This window comes from Mustela nivalis (genome assembly GCF_964662115.1).
Source record: "Mustela nivalis genome assembly, chromosome: X".
Taxonomy (NCBI): Eukaryota; Metazoa; Chordata; class Mammalia; order Carnivora; family Mustelidae; genus Mustela; species Mustela nivalis.
This window is the reverse complement of record NC_139040.1, coordinates 115,995,645-116,013,745: the sequence shown is the minus strand read 5'-3', so window position 1 is coordinate 116,013,745 and position 18,101 is coordinate 115,995,645. Positions and strand designations below refer to the sequence as shown.

Here is an 18,101-nt window from a genome sequence, read left to right as displayed (position 1 = left end):
TTCACCCCTTCTGCTCTCATCACTCTTCTCTTCCCTGCCTGCCATTCATCTTAATCACCCTGGTACACTATTTCACATACTCGCGAAGAGATGGACACATACCACAGGCCCCTTTATTGCATGGTTTTCATGCAATAGAAGTCCATAGTGGGAACGTAATCTAACATATTCACCTAACCTCTTATTGAGATAGGTCACACTTTGTCTCCAGCTCTTTTCCCACAGTAAATGCTGCTGTAACAAAACCTCTCATTGTGTACATATCCTTTTTATCCATCTAGGGTAGATTCCTACTGTCACCAAGAAGTTATAATATTCATAGTCCCACCAGTGGTATATGAAAGAGCATTTCTCTCTTCAGTTATTTTCTCACCAATGTATCGGAACTTTTTAAAGATATTACCGGTGTTAGAAATTTGTCATTCCCATTACAGAATTTTCTCCCAAATATATTACGCACCCATTAGATGGGTGGCATCTTTTGACATACAAAAATTAAACATTGCTATAGATCCAAAGATACCTATTTCTCTTAAAAAATAGGGGTGCCTAGGTGGCTCAGTGGGTTAAGCGTCTGTCTTTGGCTCAGCTCACGATCCTGGAACTCCAGGATTGAGCCCCACATCCCCATATCAGGCTCTGTGCTCAACAGAGAGTCTGCTTCTCCGCTTCTTTCCCTCCCCCTGCTCAAGCTCTTTCTCTCTCACTCTCTCACATCAATAAATTAAAAAAACTTTAAAAAATAGTTTCTGCATTTCCACCCTATAACATATATATAATCTCTTGGCTTTTCTGGGAAGGTTTCTTTGGTTTTTTAATTTTATATTTAAATCTTCATGCATGTGAAACTTAACTTTTTTGTGGAGTTTTCTTTTATATAGATTTTATTTATTTATTTGAAACAGAGAAAGAGAACACCAGCCGGGAGGAGAGGCAGAGGGAGAAGGAGAAGCAGAATCCTCACTGAGCGGGCAGTGTGACCTGGGGCTTGATCCCAGAACCCTGGGATCATGTCCAGAGCTAAAGGCAGATACTTATGACTGAGCCACCCAGGCGCCCCCTTTTTATGGAGTTTAATGTGAGAATTCTTTTCTTCTAAAAGGATAGTCAGTTGATCCAGCATCATTGATTAAAATATATTTTTTTCTCACTGAATTGAGTATTTGTCAAATTTTAGATTCTCCTATATATTGACATCAATTTTTGGATTAGCTGTTCTGTTCTGCTGGTATGCATGTTCAGTTCTACACCAAGGTCTTATTACCATGGCTATATGGATTATTCTGGTATCTGTCAATACAAGGTCTCCCTCACTGCTCTTTTATGTGCTTGGCCATTCTCAGGCAAATATACTTCTGTATATGTTCCAAGATCATGTTACCCATACTCACCCTGTTCCCCAAAGAAAATCCCATTGGGATTCTAAGTTAAATCATACTCAGAGGATGGAATTGATATTTTTTGTAATATAGTCTTCTTGTTCAAGAACATGGTATGCCTTTCTATCTGCTTGATACCTGTTTTAAGTTTTCCAATACAACTCTACAGTTTTCTGTATATACTTTATCTCCTCCACATTGTTCTTACTTCTTTTTCGTTTTCCTTATTTTGCTGGTTTGGTCAGGTTTTCATGCCCTCTCCGTACTATTAACTTTTTCATGTACTTTTTAATTGCATTTTCTGCTCCTGCTTTCATAATTATAAAAATGGGTTTCTCTCGTTGTATTTGACAGTAAGAGACTAGTAATGAAGAATTGTTGGTAGGGTATGGATCTGTAGGAAACCCTTACTAATCTAAAATATAGATGCACACACTGTATGCTGCTACACTGTACAGTCAAGGGGACAGCACATAACAGAAGCAAGAGAACACACAAAACTGTCTTGGTCCTCCTGGTTCTTCAGCCATGTTCAGCACCAGGAATTCCATTCCTTGTCCAGGCAATGGAACCAGAGGCTGTATCCTTGAATAGTATCTCTAGCTCTTTCATCACTGTTCTGGGAAGCCATTTATTTCTCTGCCCATATATTTCTTTAATATCTACAACTAAGTCATGAGAAGATATGAAATGGGTGCCCCGTTTATCTATATTCAATGTAGAGGTTGTCACATTATGAAAATCCATCTAGATTATATGTTGCTTCAGGAAAAGCTTAGGGGAGGGGTTCTAGAGTCAGATAGAGGTTCAAATCTTGACTCAACCAGTTACAAGTTTTGTGAACATGGGAAAGTTCCTAGATATTCCTGACTCTGAGAGTCTTCATCTCTGAAATGGGTCAGTGTTTTGGAACTCACTCATTTGTAAGAAGTAAATGACAGAGACTATGTAAAACACCAGCATCATGCCTGACGTGCAGTAAGTGCTTAGTAAATTGTAGCTGATATTACTACTACTTTGCAACATACTCATAGGTACTCCATCCTAGGAGAAAACAAAGGCAAAGATTTGGGGGCTGAAAACCAAAGAAGAATAGAAGAGCAGTTTCTTTCGGTGAAGGGAATACATATTTCCTGATGATTGTTACCGCAGGCTTGGGTGCTATACTTTTTGCCTACCTAAAACAAAGTTAATCCTCATACTGGTCCCAAGAGGTATACATATTGCTAGCCTGTTTGACATGTAAGAAAACCGAGACTCAAAGAGATAAAAACCCACAGTAGAGCCTAGATTAGAATTTAGATTGGTGTGATTTCAAGATCCATATTCTGGGGGCGCCTGGGTGGCTCAGTGGGTTAAAGCCTCTGCCTTCGGCTCAGGTCATGATCCCAGGGTCCTGGGCATCGGGCTCCCTGCTCAGCGAGGAGCCTGCTTCCTCCTCTCTTTCTCTGCCGCCTGCCTTCCTTGCCTACTTGTGATCACTGTCTGTCAAATAAATAAATAAAATCTTTTAAAAAATCCATATTCTGTTTTTTTTAAAGATTTTATTTATTTATTTGCCAGAGAGAGAGAAAGAGAGAAAGCAAGCACAGGCAGGGGGAGTGGCAGGCAGAGGGAGAAGCAGGCTCCCCTCTGAGCAGAGAGCCCGATGGGGGGCTTGATCCCAGGACCCTGGGATCATGACCTGAGCTGAAGGCAGATACTTAACCGACTGAGCTATCCCCGCACCCCTGAAGATCCATATTCTTGCCCCCTATATCATGCTATCGTTCTCTTCTTTTAAGTTTATTTTAGTCCTGGGTGGTGTATTGGTGGGAGGACTATTCTACAGCATCCATATGGGCTAAAATGTCAGATACTGAGAGTGAATTCTGGCAAATGTGTACCTCTGTCACAAGGACCATAGAAAGGGGACGCCTGTGTCAGCATCCATCCATTCAGCCATCAGGAAACAGTTTCAGTTTCATTCTCAGAGAAGAAAGGTTGACTTTCTTCGTGGATATAAGATTCTGTGCTTTATTTTCTGGCTCCATTCATGGATGCCGGTCCCCTGTGCCTGAATCCTTGGCAGTGAACTGGAGAGGGCTCCAGCAGAGTGCCACAGAAGAAGACCATGAGCAGCTCGTGGGGCTTGCAGGCAAACCTATGACCATATGGTCTACTGAGGTGGTCTAGAGTGGGAGGAGCCAAAGGGGGAGGGCTACTCCCCAGACCTCCGATTTTGATAAAGCTTAGAGGAAGGAGATTAAATTCCAGTGTGAGTAGATGTATAAACAGAAGTGCCGGAATCAAGAGCAGTTGTGACATGACAAGCATATTATGAAGCAAAGACTCTGGAAACAAACTGCTTGGGTTTAAATCTGTGTGAAATGTGGGCAGTTCCTTTAATCACTGGAGTTCACTGGAAGCAAAGCCCAGGAAGGTATTTCTTAGGTAAGTGACTTATTTAGGAGGTAGTTTCAGGATAAACCTGTAAGATGGTGGTTGATTTCAAGAGAAACCTATAAGAGAAAACATGTTGGTTTCAGGAGTTTAGCCTCAGCCTGATCCCATAGAAGGTTCTGGAGCCTGAATCACACCACAGAAATTGTTCAGCCTGGGGTAAGGGGCTAGGCAGTTCTCTGTGCACATCAGTTAGTTCTTGAGAAGTAGGGGATCACCTGCCAGGAATCTTCAGGTGAGACGACTCTGCTAAGCTAAGGTTAACCTTCTTGAGCTAGGAGCAGTTGTAGGAATGGGTGTGTAGTCCTGGTGGAAATGGGGATCTGCTGCGACACCAAAGACTTGTGCTACACGCTCTGAGCTCTTCTTTCCCCATGTGTTAAGCAAGGTGGTGGTAACAGCACTTACGATGGAGGATTGTCGTAAAAGAAAGAATGTATGTCAGAGCAGGAGGGGAACTTCGGGGGACCGAAGCTAGGAGGGTCCTGGGTGATTACAGAAATAAATGTTATCTGAAGAGTTGTTTTTATCCATTGTGACCGCTTGATACCTGGGTGACTGGCCTAGCTTAAAAGTAAAGAGTGCGTAGGATTCACGGCTTTAAAGTTGAGAGCGGGGTGTGTACGTTTCCTGTTGCTGCCATCACAGATCACCACACACTTAATGGCCTGAAAGAACACAAACCCTGTCCCGCAGCTCTGTATGTCCCACTCGGGTCTCAGTGGGCTTAAGCTGAGGTGTAAGCAGAGCTGCTTTTCTTTCTAGCTGCTCTGGGAAGAATCTGTCACCTTGTGGTTTCTCACTCTTAGAGGCTGGCCACATTCCTTGGCTCCTGGCCCCTTCTTTCCTCAGAGCCAGCAGTGGCTGGTCACAGCTCACATTGGATCACTCTGACACACTCTCCTGACCCCCTTTTCCTCTGCTTACAAGGACCCTTCTAGTTACACTGCTCTTGCCTGGGTAATGCAGGCTAATGTCTCAGGATCCTTTATATAATCATAGTCTAAAAGTTCTTTTGCCACGTAAGGTAACATTTGCACAGGTTCCAGGAATTTAGGACATAGACACCTTGGGTGGATGGGTGGGAGGTATTATTTTGCCCCTTAGGCAGGGATTGACAGGCTTTGTCTGCAAAGAGTAATTATGGTAAGTAAGCATGGTTTTGCAGGCCACAGGTCTCGGTGGCTACTTAGCTCTGCTGCTGTAGCAGGAACATGGTTGCGACGGTACGTCCACGACTGGGCATGGCTGTACGCCAATAAACCTTGAATTATGCACACTGAATTTGAACTTGGTGTAATTTTCACATGCCACAAAATATTCTCCTTCTTTCGCATTCTCCCCACACCCCACCTATTGAGCCACGTGAAGTCTGATTTCATCTTGTAGCCTACATAGAAGAAAGGGGCAGGTTGGATTCTGGCTTGTGGGCTGTATTGGTTTAGAACGCTTTTTTGTCCTGTCCTGCGTAGGGATTTCAGAAACAGTCTTCAAATGTGTGGAGGAAGTTTTTCACCACGCTTGGCCGGTTATCCTGCACATTGCAAACCTTGACCTTGTGGCCTGGGCTACTTTTGTTTGATGCCCGCCCCCCCGTGAGAACTACCCTCCTTTTAATTTTTCATGGACGTAGCTGAGGTAAAATGGTGATGGTTCATGAAGTTTTGTTCCTGTGTGGATCGTAAATGTTTGGAAACACAAAGCACACCGAAAAGAATACTCAAATGATATGAATGAATCAGAGAAAGTAGTCTGTATTGACATTTCTACTTTTACTCCATTAAGCCAGAGTCACTCAGAATATTGTTAACATTTTATTGGAGTTGGCTCAATTGGTGAGAATACAGAGGTGGGTGAGAAAGAAACGTGTAGCATAATAAAATAGAAATTATTGTATTCAGAAGCACCTTGCTGGAGTTAGTTTGCCATCTCACAATATATTATGACTACCTGTGATTTAGTCCATGTAATTTTCTCTTTAAAATATGGTACTCTCCCTAGCTATCACATTTATGCCTCTTGCTGAATGATAGTTGGCTGAGAAACACTCTTTTTTTCTTTTTCTTTGTTAGGTGAAGGGGAAGAGGACCCTGGGAGAAAATATTGCTGATAATGGAGGTCTGCGGGAAGCTTTTAGGGTACGCACTGCAACATTTGCTGTGATTTTTAAAATTAAACTATTGAGTGCCATGTGAGTGTCCCTCAATTTACACTACAGACATATTCTTGAGGAATTAGATTTCTATCAATTCTGTGAATTTCTGTAAATAGAATTATATTTCCACATCAATGCTGTCCTGCTTTATTATGTGAATAGAACTGCATTTCTTTTTTTTTTTTTCCTTTTTAGGGTTTAAAGTCACCCTAAAGAATAATAAATGTTAAGAATCATGTATTTAAAAGATAGCTTTCAGTAGATGCATTCACAATAATATCAAAACATGCTACAGAAATCTCCTCAGGGCTACGTTCATATGAGTTTTCCCTGAGTATACTGTCTCTATAGCCCTTCTTGCGATTTTCTCTTAAAATACCAAACTTCTGAATTGTGGCCAGAGGCTAGTAGTTCTCATATAGTGGGGGAGGGCAGGTGAGAGTCCCTAATAATGTTTCCATCATCCACTGGTCCTTGGTTAAACAAGAAATATAAGGATGATGTGGGAAGATTTTCAAAAAGGTAAATGCATTTGACGTCAAGACCAGAGTATTATTCTGAGGTTACACCCTTCCTGTATTCTGGTTAACATATATTTTCTAAAATGACGGTGAGTTTTCCCTTTTATTTGGAAAAAGAAAAATTTGGCCCCATAGGTTAACCCCCAAATTTATTTCCGCAGCCTTTGCCATTGTGTTAGGAAAAGAATAGCTTCTTGGTCGGGGAGGAATTATTTAACACGTGACTGCTTTGGCCCAGGGGCTCTGGTATCTAGTGAGGGTGAGGTCTTCTCACCGGTGCAGCTGCCCCACTGTTAAGCTACACAACATTGATTTGCATTTCCAGGGGTTGGTTTGTTAAAGGAAAACTCTGACAGGCTGCACTTTGTTCCTGGTGGGGGATCTATTTAGGATCTCAGGCCCTGGATGAGAACAGAGGAGGGCCAGCATTGCAGGGGATCAGCCTTTCTGCTTCCCTCCCCAGGCTTACAGGCAGTGGATAAATGACCAGAGGCGGGGAGTCGAAGAGCCTCTGCTCCCAGGCATCGTCTTCACCAACAACCAGCTCTTCTTCCTGAGTTACGCGCACGTGAGTAGTCCCAGGAAGGGGCTGCCAAGGTGAAATGCGGGATTTTGGCTTCTCCCGTGGTCAGAAGTTCAGTGGTATAGCTTTGATTTTAGCTGAAATGTGATCTTGCTGTTTATTTTCAGGATAAATTTCACCTTCTTAATGTTCTGTGAGACATAATTAATGAACCAGTCAAGTCAGGGTTGATCGGTGTTGTTTGTCAAGTGGGTGACCAGTCCTATCATAACCCACTTGGTATTTCTTTAATATATGCTGACTTCTTAATGTATGCACTACACTTTATAACCATTTCTAGTGATTCCTTCTTTGGCTTCTGGCACTCTGCCTTCTGCTGCATTTCTTTTTTTCTTCTCTCTCTCTCTCTCTTTTTTTTTTTTTTTTTTTTGCGTCACTGGCCGACTGTATTCCACCACTTTCAACCCGTGGAGGGCCCCCAAAGCTGCGTTTCCCACAGCCAGGTGGACTGGTGAAGACGGCCTGAGCTGAAAACAACATCAAAACCAAGGAGAGTCTCATTTATTCTTCTCCTACCCCCTTGGGAGGGAGACAAACCACAAGTGACTCTTAATCTCACAAAACAAACTGAGGGTTGCTGGGGGGAGGGGGTTTGGGAGAAGGGGGTGGGATTATGGACATTGGGGAGGGTATGTGCTTTGGTGAGTGCTGTGAAGTGTGTAAACCGGGCGATTCACAGACCTGTACCCCTGGGGATAAAAATACATTATATGTTTATAAAAAATAAAAAAAATTTTTAAAAAATGTTAAAAAACAAAACAAGGAGAGTCATCTCACCCATTTGTGACTTTGATGGGCTTTCCGAACAGAAAGCGAAAGAAGATGTGTACTAAAAAACACACAATTCTGAGTTCAAGTCTCTGGCTAATGAGATAAGCGCCAGTTCTTGGTTGCTATTGGTTATCGCCCGGGCTTATGTCACATACGTGTAGGCCTCATTTTCAAAGCAGGCAGGGAGGAGCCAATGAAGGTTCTAACACATGGCTTCACAGTGGGCAAACGTGCAGCCCTAAGACCACGGTTGTTACCAGCACAGCCTTCTTTTGCTCAGTCTTCACTGTCTCCTCAGTAAGCTGATTCCTTCCCACATCTTCTCTGGTTGAGCCCGGCTAAAGGAGTCCCATTTTTCTGCTATCTTTTATTTCTTAAAGTTGACATGACAACACTACATAAATTTTGCTTTCTCAACATGACAGCAGCGTACCTGGAGTCACTGAAATGACCTTCCTTTTTAGTCTTCCTGTTGCTCTCAACACAGCCTGGTCTTTGGGTCTTCCCGGTTAGAAAATCTAGATTCTTCTCTCTTACTTGATTTGTCTGTCCTTGTTTTTATGACATGGGTTCCCAAAGCTGGATGTTTCATCCTTTTATCTCCTCTTTAGATCTTTAGATTCATCCTCTCTTTCTCGAAGTTACCCTGTATCTCATCCTCTGTAGAAGGCCCTTGAGCTCTCCTATTCTGCATTATCCCAACAGCCTTAAGACATGTTTTTCTGCCTTTGGGGTCTTTCCACCACTATCTTACATGCCCCTGAAATACTACTTTTTATTTCATTACTGGCCTGCTCAGGGAACTGCAGTGACTCCCACATCGAGGCCAAGCACGTGCCGCTGGCTCTCATCATCGTGTCCAGTCTTACCCCACTCTACACAACCAGCTCTGAGTTCTTGGCGGCTCCGCCACACTCACCCTTAGCCAGGCAGGCGTCCTCCTGGCCACCCGGCAGTGTTAGGCCTCTTACTGTCTCTGGGGCGTTGCTTGTGATTTTCCTTCTGTAATGTGACCTCCTTCGTACTCCGCCCCCTCAGATGATTTAATCCTGTCATTATCTTTCGGGCTCCAGGTTGAGTTCTACCTCCTCCACATTTCCCACAAACTTCCCCAAGGACTCCAGCTCTCTCCTTCTCTCTCTTGTCTTTTGAATCTCCAGCTCCTTTACACTTCTCTTCATTACTATGCAGTTTAGTCCTTAAATGTTCTCAAAATGTTGAGGACTTTTAGTTTTATCTCCATAGTTAATCTTCTGGATCCCTGTATTTCTTATGTATCCCCATAGCACCCAGCAAAGATGCTGGGTATCTTGAAAATCTTGACATTTTTAGATGAATTGCTTAAAAATGGTAAGAGTAAGTAACAGTTCAGTTAAGGAAGGTTTTTTTTTTTTTTTGGTGTGTGGGGGGGAGTCAGTACTGGGTCAGATATCTCAAAAAACACACACAATATAGTTAGAATTTTTTAGAGCAGGGGTCGGCAAACTAGGACCCATGGGCCAAATATGGCCTGCTGCCCATTTTTGGTAAAACTCTTTTATTGGAAAAGAGCCATGCTCTTTCCTTTGTGTTGTGGGTAGCTGGTTTTGTGTGACGGTGGCAGAACTGAGTTGAAACAGAGACCTTCTCGTCTGCAAAACCTGAAATATTTAACGTCTTCCCTTTTACCGAAAAAATGTGCTGACCCTTAGTCGAGAGGACAAAGCACAATGTCCATTGGTTCTTCCTTCAGATGTTAACTTACTTAATTAAAGCCCATCTTAGTTATATCCTAGTTATATCTTTTCATGTGTAAACTCATTGGTAGCAACATTACCTTTGTAATTTTTGAAATGTCCTCAAATAAAATTCCGAAGCATATCTGATTTATTTTAAACTAAAGAGATTTAGGGAAAAAATGTAAAGCTATTTTATGTTACTAATGAGAAATTTATCTTGGAGGTTTTCCTACTGACAGAAGGAGGAGATTTTCAGTCTTTTGCACTTTGGAAGAAGTCTGCTTATAGGGAGTGAAGTTATTTTCCCTCCTGAGAGGATTCTAGGAAAACAGTGACAACCATAGTGTGTTTTCAGAAGTCTCTTAAATGGTTTGTGAAGCATAGACAGCGCTAAAACAATACCATACAATGATGTAAGAATATAAGAAGAAATAACACAAGAAAAAGTGAGGTAATGGCGAATGTGGGAAACAACTTCAACTTAGCTAGCCTCTGAGGAACTGAAGGCATCATATTACGAAAGCGTCTTCACAGTCACATGCAGACTGTTTCTCTTCATCAAAAGCAATAGCAGCACATCACCTTTTCCGCTTCCTGTGTTCCTGTAGTTTGTGTTACCTGCTAATTTTTTTCCCTCAGATAATCTTATCCTTCTACTTCTCTCCATTCCTGTTGATCCTTATTTAGTGGCCATTCATTGAGAACCTTCCCATAAATTTATACTCTTCAAACTGATCTCTAATTTCCACTGCCTGATAAGTCTTTTAAAAACATGGTTTTATCATTTTCTTGCTCACAGACAATGTTTAAATATAGTTTAAATTCTTTAGCTTGGGGCTCAAGACTTCAGAAATCTGGCAACATCCTCTCTCTACCCTGGTCTCCCATCACTGCCCATTATGTACCACGCAGTCCAGCTACAGGGAATGTCTCGCTTTTTTTTTCTCTCGGGTAGGTCTTTGCTTCTATTTTCTTCTGCCCTTGGAATGTACCCCATAATTGCTTGTCTCCCCGTTCTTTTCATACTTCAAGATTATATCGTGTTTCCAGACACATTGCAAGTCAGGATCGAGTAAGTTACGGTGCAGGAACAAGCAATACAAAGACAGTTTCTTTTGTGTTCATGCCCCCCATCGAATGCGGGTTGAGAGAGGGGCTCTGCTTGTAGTTTTTACTCAAGGACCTGGGTTTTGGAGTCTTGATTTCAACACATGCTTAACATGTTCACCATTGGAGTAGGAAATTGGTATGAGGAAGTGTACAGTGAACCTTCATGTGGCTTCTTAAATTGTTCTTAAGATGCTTAGAACTTCTGCTAGGTTTTTAAAGCTTCCACAAGGATGTGCTGTCTATACTTCTGCTCACATTTCATGGATCAGAGCAAGTCTTAGAGCTTTGCCTAACTTCTGTGTCTATAGAGAAGTGTTTTCGTATCCAACGCCCTGACTAGGGGTGACACAAGCAAGGCACCTAGGGTGCAAAACACTCACTTCCCATGACCATACTCTGTAATAGATGATGGATTCATTTTTTTTTCCCTGTTGGACTGAATATGGTTGAATTTGGTAAGTCCTCTTCCAAGCATTATATTATTTGAATTAATACATTGGTCGATTCCTGGACATATACAGTGTTTTCTTGATTTAAGAATTGTGTCTGGAACCTGTCGTAATTTACTCAAATTGTGGAATTATGCACAACAATAAAACCTTCTACACTGGGGATTAGAATAATAGATGCTGTTACTGGTGAAGGTTTTACCTGATCTACTAAAACTGTTTGTCATCCACTGAGTCCAAAATTACTCTTCAGTATAATTTGGAGCAGTTAAGGAGGTAGAAAGTGTGTAATTGGAAAGGAAACATAATTATTGGCATGCTTTTCTCTTCTAGGTGAGGTGTAATTCCTACAGACCAGAAGCTGCCCGAGAACAAATCCAAATTGGTGCTCACAGCCCCCCTCAGTTTAGGTAAATGGGCAAATCAGTGACCCTCTTTTTAAACTGTGCGTGTTCTACCTCTTCCCTGACTCAACTGTCCCAGTGTTATACCAAACAGGAGATCGGAACAAGAGCCTGTGTTGTGAACACCAGTCTCTCCATTTTGCAGACAGAAATACTTGGCCTCATGCTTAGTGAAATAAGTCAAGCAGAGAAAGACAACTATCATATGATCTCCCTGATATGAGGAAGTGGTGATGCAACATGGGGGCTTAAGTGGGTAGGAGAAGAATCAATGAAACAAGATGGGATTGGGAGGGAGACAAACCATAAGTGACTCTTAATCTCACAAAACAAACTGAGGGTTGCTGCGGGGGGAGGGGGTTTGGGAGAAGGGAGTGGGATTATGGACATTGGGGAGGGTATGTGCTTTGTTGAGTGCTGTGAAGTGTGTAAACCTGGTGATTCACAGACCTGTACCCCTGGGGATAAAAATATATGTTTATAAAAAATAAAAAATTAAAAAAAAAAAAAGAAATACTTGGCCAAAGAGAAGCTGAGCACCTTTTCTTTCACTAGCAGGAAGCTAGTCTAGTCCGCATTCTCTTAAAAAAAAATGTCCATGGTAGGCATTTGTGCATGCCTCTAGCCCATTGCTATAGCAGGAGATCCATGAGCTAGTACAAGACTCCAAAGGTAATTTAGAATCCAAATCATAACTTTAGTATTATTTCTCATTTATTATCTTCCAGTTTTTGCAAGGCCCCAGTCCAGGGGTGCCATGAGCACCATGGCTGCTTAGTAAATGGGAATATTTGATTGATCCAACCACCTACGTTTTTTGTGTGTGGGGGAGGGGCACGAATGTCTCTTTCCTTAGACAAGGATGAGAGCTCACATACTATACCTTAAAGCACACAGAGCTCTGGTGAATTTTGTGTTCTAGAGTATCCTGTTTCATAAAAGCCTCTTGTTCTTCCACGCAGCCGGCTGGCAGAATGAATGAATGCCCGCTTTCCGAATAGCTCGGAACACAAAACGGGATGTATGGGGATATTTAGCTATTAGAATTCATATCTGAAGTCAGAGCGCTATGTTTTGGTTTTTAGTTTGAATCATTTTTTGAAACAGTTGCTTCAAATGAAGGGAAAAGGATGATGACCTGCAAGCTTAATTGTCAGAATGATGAAATAATAAGTGAAAATAAAATTAAGGTTAGGGTATTTACCCAGTGCTAGGTTTCTAGCCCTGTTTGAGATTTTCTGTAGTTGGGGTCAGAGAAGTATAATGGGGGCTATATAAGAAACCATAGTAATTTTTTATTGCCCAATTCTTTCCTTAGAGCTTGTCATACCTGGATATCCTTATGTTTAATGTTTAAATGAATCCATCAGCACAGTGTAGGAAAATCATCTAAATTTTCTTCTATATTTAAAAATCTTACTCCTAAAACCTTGCTTTAGAAATGTTTCAGAAATTGACTCTAAATTACCCAGGAGCATAAAAATCTAATCACAGTGTTAGAAAATTCTACCCACTGGGCTAAACTGTCAAAAAATGCTGACAGTCTCTAATGAACTAAAGTATGCTCCCACTGATGAGTGGTGCAGATAGAAACCACACAGTAGATTAATTACTTAACAGGTAAGATTTTTAGAAACTAATTTCCTTTTACTAACTAGTTGCCTGTAATATTGGATTTTAGCTGATAATTTACAGAGTATACTTACTAATTACCAGCTAAATTCTCTTTAGCATTTGCCCAGGGTGTATCACACTATGATATATATGCATCCCTACTCATATATCCCAGTTAAAACACAGGAGGTTTGAATATAGGCCACTATATTCCTTCACATGCCCAAAGGTCACATAGTCATTAGGGAAGAAATAGTAGCTAAGAATGCTGAGTCTCTCTAGTCAACACTCTGAGCATGCAGTTGAGTAAGAAATAGATGAGGGGGCAGTTTTTGCTGGCTTGTTAGTGATGTCTGCAGTAACTATAGATTTTGAGTACAGCAGAAATCACACAATGGAAATAGCACTGCCAACCAAAGTGCTGAGTAGGAATCCACAGTCTTTACTGCAGTCAGGGAACTTGTAAGGACACCAGATTTTGGAACCAACTCCGGTAAAACATTGCTCATCAATAACGAGTAGATATCATTCATTAGTTTGTTGCCTGGACTGAATTTGAGGTAAATACGAACCTTCAAATGTAATAGGAATGAAGCAAAAGTGTTTTTGTAGATTGGGTGAGGTCTTAGGTAGCAATGACATGAATGAATCTTACAGACATAATATTGAGCGAAAGAAGGCAGGAACAACAGAGTGTGTACTGTGGAGTCCATTCATACGAAGTTCAAAAACAGGCAAAACTAATCAGTGGTGATAGAGGTCAGACTGTAGTTATCCTTGGAAGCTCCACTGGTAGGGCACACCGTGGAGCCTTCTAGGTGCTAGAAATATCCCATATCTTGTTCTGGGTGGTAGTAACATGAGTATACACACATGAACAAAATCAGTGAACTTTACCTTTCAGGTGTGTGCACTTTATATCAGTTATACCTTCCATAAATGTTAAAAAAATAGAAAGCCCAGGTATTGGTAAATCTAACAGTTTATAGGAATCTGTAGATTTATAGGACTATACAATCACATACATGATTTATAGGAATTGTAAATCCTACAGTTGATAGGAATTTGAGGGTATTGGGAAGATTAATCAGAGCATTTGTCTGACTTTCAGGAGGTGTTGGTTCTAGTCTCAGCTCTGTGAATTTCTTTGGAAATTTACTTCTCCCTTTTGGGCTTCAGTTGTCTCCCCTGTAAACAGATGAAATGAATGCAACATCCCTGTGAGCAGTACACTGTTAAAGTTTTTTTCCAGAACCTCTTGAGATGGAAGAATTAAATGACATGAGCTGTGACATATCTTTTCCAGGGTCAATGGTGCAGTTAGCAACTTCGAAGAATTCCAGAAAGCCTTTAACTGTCCATCGAATTCCACGATGAACAGAGGCCCGGACTCCTGCCGACTCTGGTAGCTGGACCGCTGGTTTCTGCCATCCCAAGAGCCACGCAGTACCAGTAGAGGCCACACGGAGCGCTCGTCGCCACTGCTGTCAGCCTGTATTCCCCACCCCACCCCGCTGAACTCCAGTTTTTAGTGCATCTTCCGTATTTGGGTGTTGGTTGGATCGAAAGAGTATATTCAAATTGTAGGGCTCGGAATCTAAGAAGGGATCTCAGTATGTTTCTTGACAAAACCAGACTAACAGAAATAAATCTCTAGGCTACTTTTGTTAAAACATTATCTGCTGAATTGTTGCTCTTGCCCATTTTTAGTGTGAAAACAGCTAGGTGGTATACACCGTCTTAAGCCACAGCTTCGCAGGGACCTAAGCATAAATTATCCAGAAAAAAATTCGGTCTATTGAATGTGTAACCCTCAATGACGAAGACATGTTCCTGGAACACCTGGTAGCTCTTGTTGCTCTACGGAATGCGCTGCTGCTAGGTTTTACGTATCGCCATCCACCACGTTTATTAACTCAATGGTGGTTAAGTTAGAAATGTGTTGGAGCTTCATTTTACAATTTTTGCTGATATTTTTGCCTTCAGTTCAGAAGTTTGTTGGGATGAAAATGCATCTTGCAGCTTCGGTCTGACGTAGCTGATGGCCCTATTTAAGTCAGCATGAGCAAAGCTGGCCGAAAGGCTACTTGAAAAAGGGTTTCAGTTCTTCAAATAGAAAAAAGACAAAAGGATGTGTCTTTAAGGCCCAGAAGAAGTCAAAACTCCTCATCACGCAACAGTAGAGACACGAGGAGATGAAATCTCCACCATTTGATCTCTTTTGCCCAAGCCTCAATGATTATGTCTCTCTGACAGACACTTTTCCTTTGTCCAATTCTTACTTGTCTCGTTACCCTCATGTATGTGCATTTTTCTATTTCTGAACTGACTTCATTGAGAAAATGATTTTCTGATTCTCTGTTAGGAACTAACGGCTTTTATTCCCCCTTTAGCTTAAAGGAACAGATACTACATTGAAGTGGGTGCGAAGTAACCTTGTGTTTTGGCTTGGTTAATGTTACTGCTCTTTGAAAAAAAGCTTTTTGAAAAATTTGTTGAAGACATTTTAGAATTTATTGATTAAATTTAGAGTTCCCTGCATAGTCCAAAGAAACATAATTTTCACCGTCTAAGCCTTCTAAAGAGTCTGTTAGAAAGAGCAGGACTAAGTTTTTGATCCTCAGGACTTGATGCTTTCATGTGAACTTGTCCATCTCTTATTAGTGTGTATCTGTAGGATAAAATTGTGATGGCCTTAATCTGGCATTTCAAGTTTTTAAAAATAACTTTCCTCCCTGTGCATTATTCATTGTATATGCAGTTTTGGCCGATAGGAAAATCTCAAAAGCAAAAGGACAAGTTCAGACTAACTCTGGGGCCATTTTGCACCCCTGTGATTTGTTGTCTTTTTTTATTTTTTAAATGTTAAGTTCGTGCCATGTCTTTTTGTCACTGTGGGAACTTCTGAAGGGGGAAAATTGCAGGGGCAGCATCATGAGGAAAACAGTTACACTGCTTTAGGGGAGAGTGATTTTCCCCTTGACCTCCTCCCCTCTGAATGAATCAACTTTTGAAGTGCAGCTAGTTTTTCTTCCTTTTAACCAAGGCTTAATGTAACCTTTGTTCATATTCTTAAAAGCAAGGGCAGTTAGGGTGGGTCTGCTGGGAGTGGACAAGTGTTTTCTCTGGAGGAATCATTCTGATTTGTTTCTAGCACAAGATGCTCCTTGTTTTACGCCAGTACTTGGACATTTAAAATCAGTTGTGGTTTCTTATGCTTTTATGAATAGCACTTTCCTTCTAGATTTCTCTTTTTAGACTCCAAATAAACACATTCCTGCAGGTCAGAGAAAGTGTTTGATTTCTGAAAGCACAGGCTGAGGATTGTGGAAATGCGCATCAGTCACTTGCTGGTTGAGGACAGCTGGTTGGTGATCAGCTGGGGTCCTACACTTTCTAAATGATGTGGCTGCCTTGTCCTGATTAACTTGACTTGACATAAGTCCGCTATCCAGAAAGTTGCGGACACGACGGCCGTTATTAAAACAAAATAAACCCAAAGCAGCGATACCAAATCCTCAGTACTAGCTAGAACAATAATTGCGGTAGGATTGGATTTCCAAATACATGCTCATGTTTACATTTTCAGGCGACACTCTCGTTGTTCCTTTTCTTCAATACAGATCGCTACAGGAAGCAGACTTTGAGTAAGTGGTAGAGGGAAGAAGGTAAAACACGAGTGGAAGGAAAGGTAAAAAAGTAGGGAGAAGAATATGTTGCTGACAAGAAGACAGGATTTGGGCAATCCTTGCTAAGCTCATCCACTGGAGTACAGCCATAAAGTTTTACAAAAATAATCGTGGTAAGTCAAAAGGAAATTAGATATTGGATCACAGACTAGAACTGCCGTCACATACTTTTCTGATTCATATACCAGATGTTCTGCCAATGGACTATTGTCTGCGTGTTGGAAGGAGTTAGGTTTTTTTTTTTTTTTTGAAAATTCTCCCAGATTAGTCAAGGATTTTATGTATATAAAGTGGTATTATTTGAGCTTATCTTCACTGCCCAAAGTTTGTTCAGCTTTTCACCAGCCACACAGCACTGGCCTCCTATTTCCATTTTTGCCTTTTATGAGATGGACTTGGACATGACAGATGCAAGCTCAGGATTCGTAAATTATCCTGAAGTTTATTCAGTGCCTTTCCTCAATGGAGCTTAAAGCAGAGCACATAAATTTTATCTTTTTTAGCCCTGGAGCATCACTAAAAAGCAACAAGGAATGATGGCTTGCCACACAGGTTATGCTCATGCCAGAGAAGTGGAGAGAGGTTTGAAATTGCTTTGTTGAGTATCCCAGAATCAGGAAAGGCAGAGTCTTTGTTCTGTGGGCTACTGACCTCTGCATTAACCTTCATCCCTAGATCACCCCATTTCTAAATACATTTATTCTCTTAGTATTTCCATAATCACTTAGCATTTGATAGGCTTCTTCCTTGAGATTTTTAACGTAATGTCTCAGTGGCATATTAAGGTAAGGAAGAATATGCTTGCTACATGCAGCTACACTCTCGTTACTGGTGGCTGTACCCCCACTGGTCTGAAGAAAGGTGTACCTGCATGATGCGTTTTATATCTAAATGGTCATTGTATTTTCTTCTCTTGTAGAACAATGTGAACAGTCATTTTAAGGACAATAAAAAGTTGAAGATTTTCTGTTTCCTCTCTCTTTATTTTTATGTATGTGTGTATATGTGTGTTTTACTTTCTTTTAAAAAATATAATTGATTGTATCTGTTAACACATTCAGTTCTGTTTTAGACAGTCCTGTTTGCCCCCCAAAGAAACGTAGTCTTGGTCTAGGAAAGTGGGATTTGAATGCCTTAACTTGGCAGACAGTGAGAGATTTGCAAGGTGGTCATTGTATTTTTTTCCAGAATGTAAGTCAGCAGAGGTGGCTTATTGCTTATGCAGTAATATTCCTATTGAGGAAAAGGGAGGCTTCTGAGGGAATT

At 41.2% G+C, this 18,101-nt stretch overlaps 1 protein-coding gene across 1 annotated transcript in view; it reads left to right on the top strand.

The window, feature by feature from the left end:
* Window positions 1–17,799, top strand: part of PHEX (phosphate regulating endopeptidase X-linked) — a 203,029-nt gene extending 185,230 nt beyond the window's left edge. The window contains exons 19-22 of the mRNA XM_082718281.1: window positions 5,894–5,959; window positions 6,961–7,065; window positions 11,462–11,538; window positions 14,453–17,799. Coding sequence (XP_082574407.1) covers window positions 5,894–5,959; window positions 6,961–7,065; window positions 11,462–11,538; window positions 14,453–14,555 — 351 coding nt within the window. The 3' untranslated portion in view covers window positions 14,556–17,799. The remainder of the gene's footprint in view (window positions 1–5,893; window positions 5,960–6,960; window positions 7,066–11,461; window positions 11,539–14,452) is intronic.
* The last annotated feature ends 302 nt before the right edge of the window (window positions 17,800–18,101 follow it).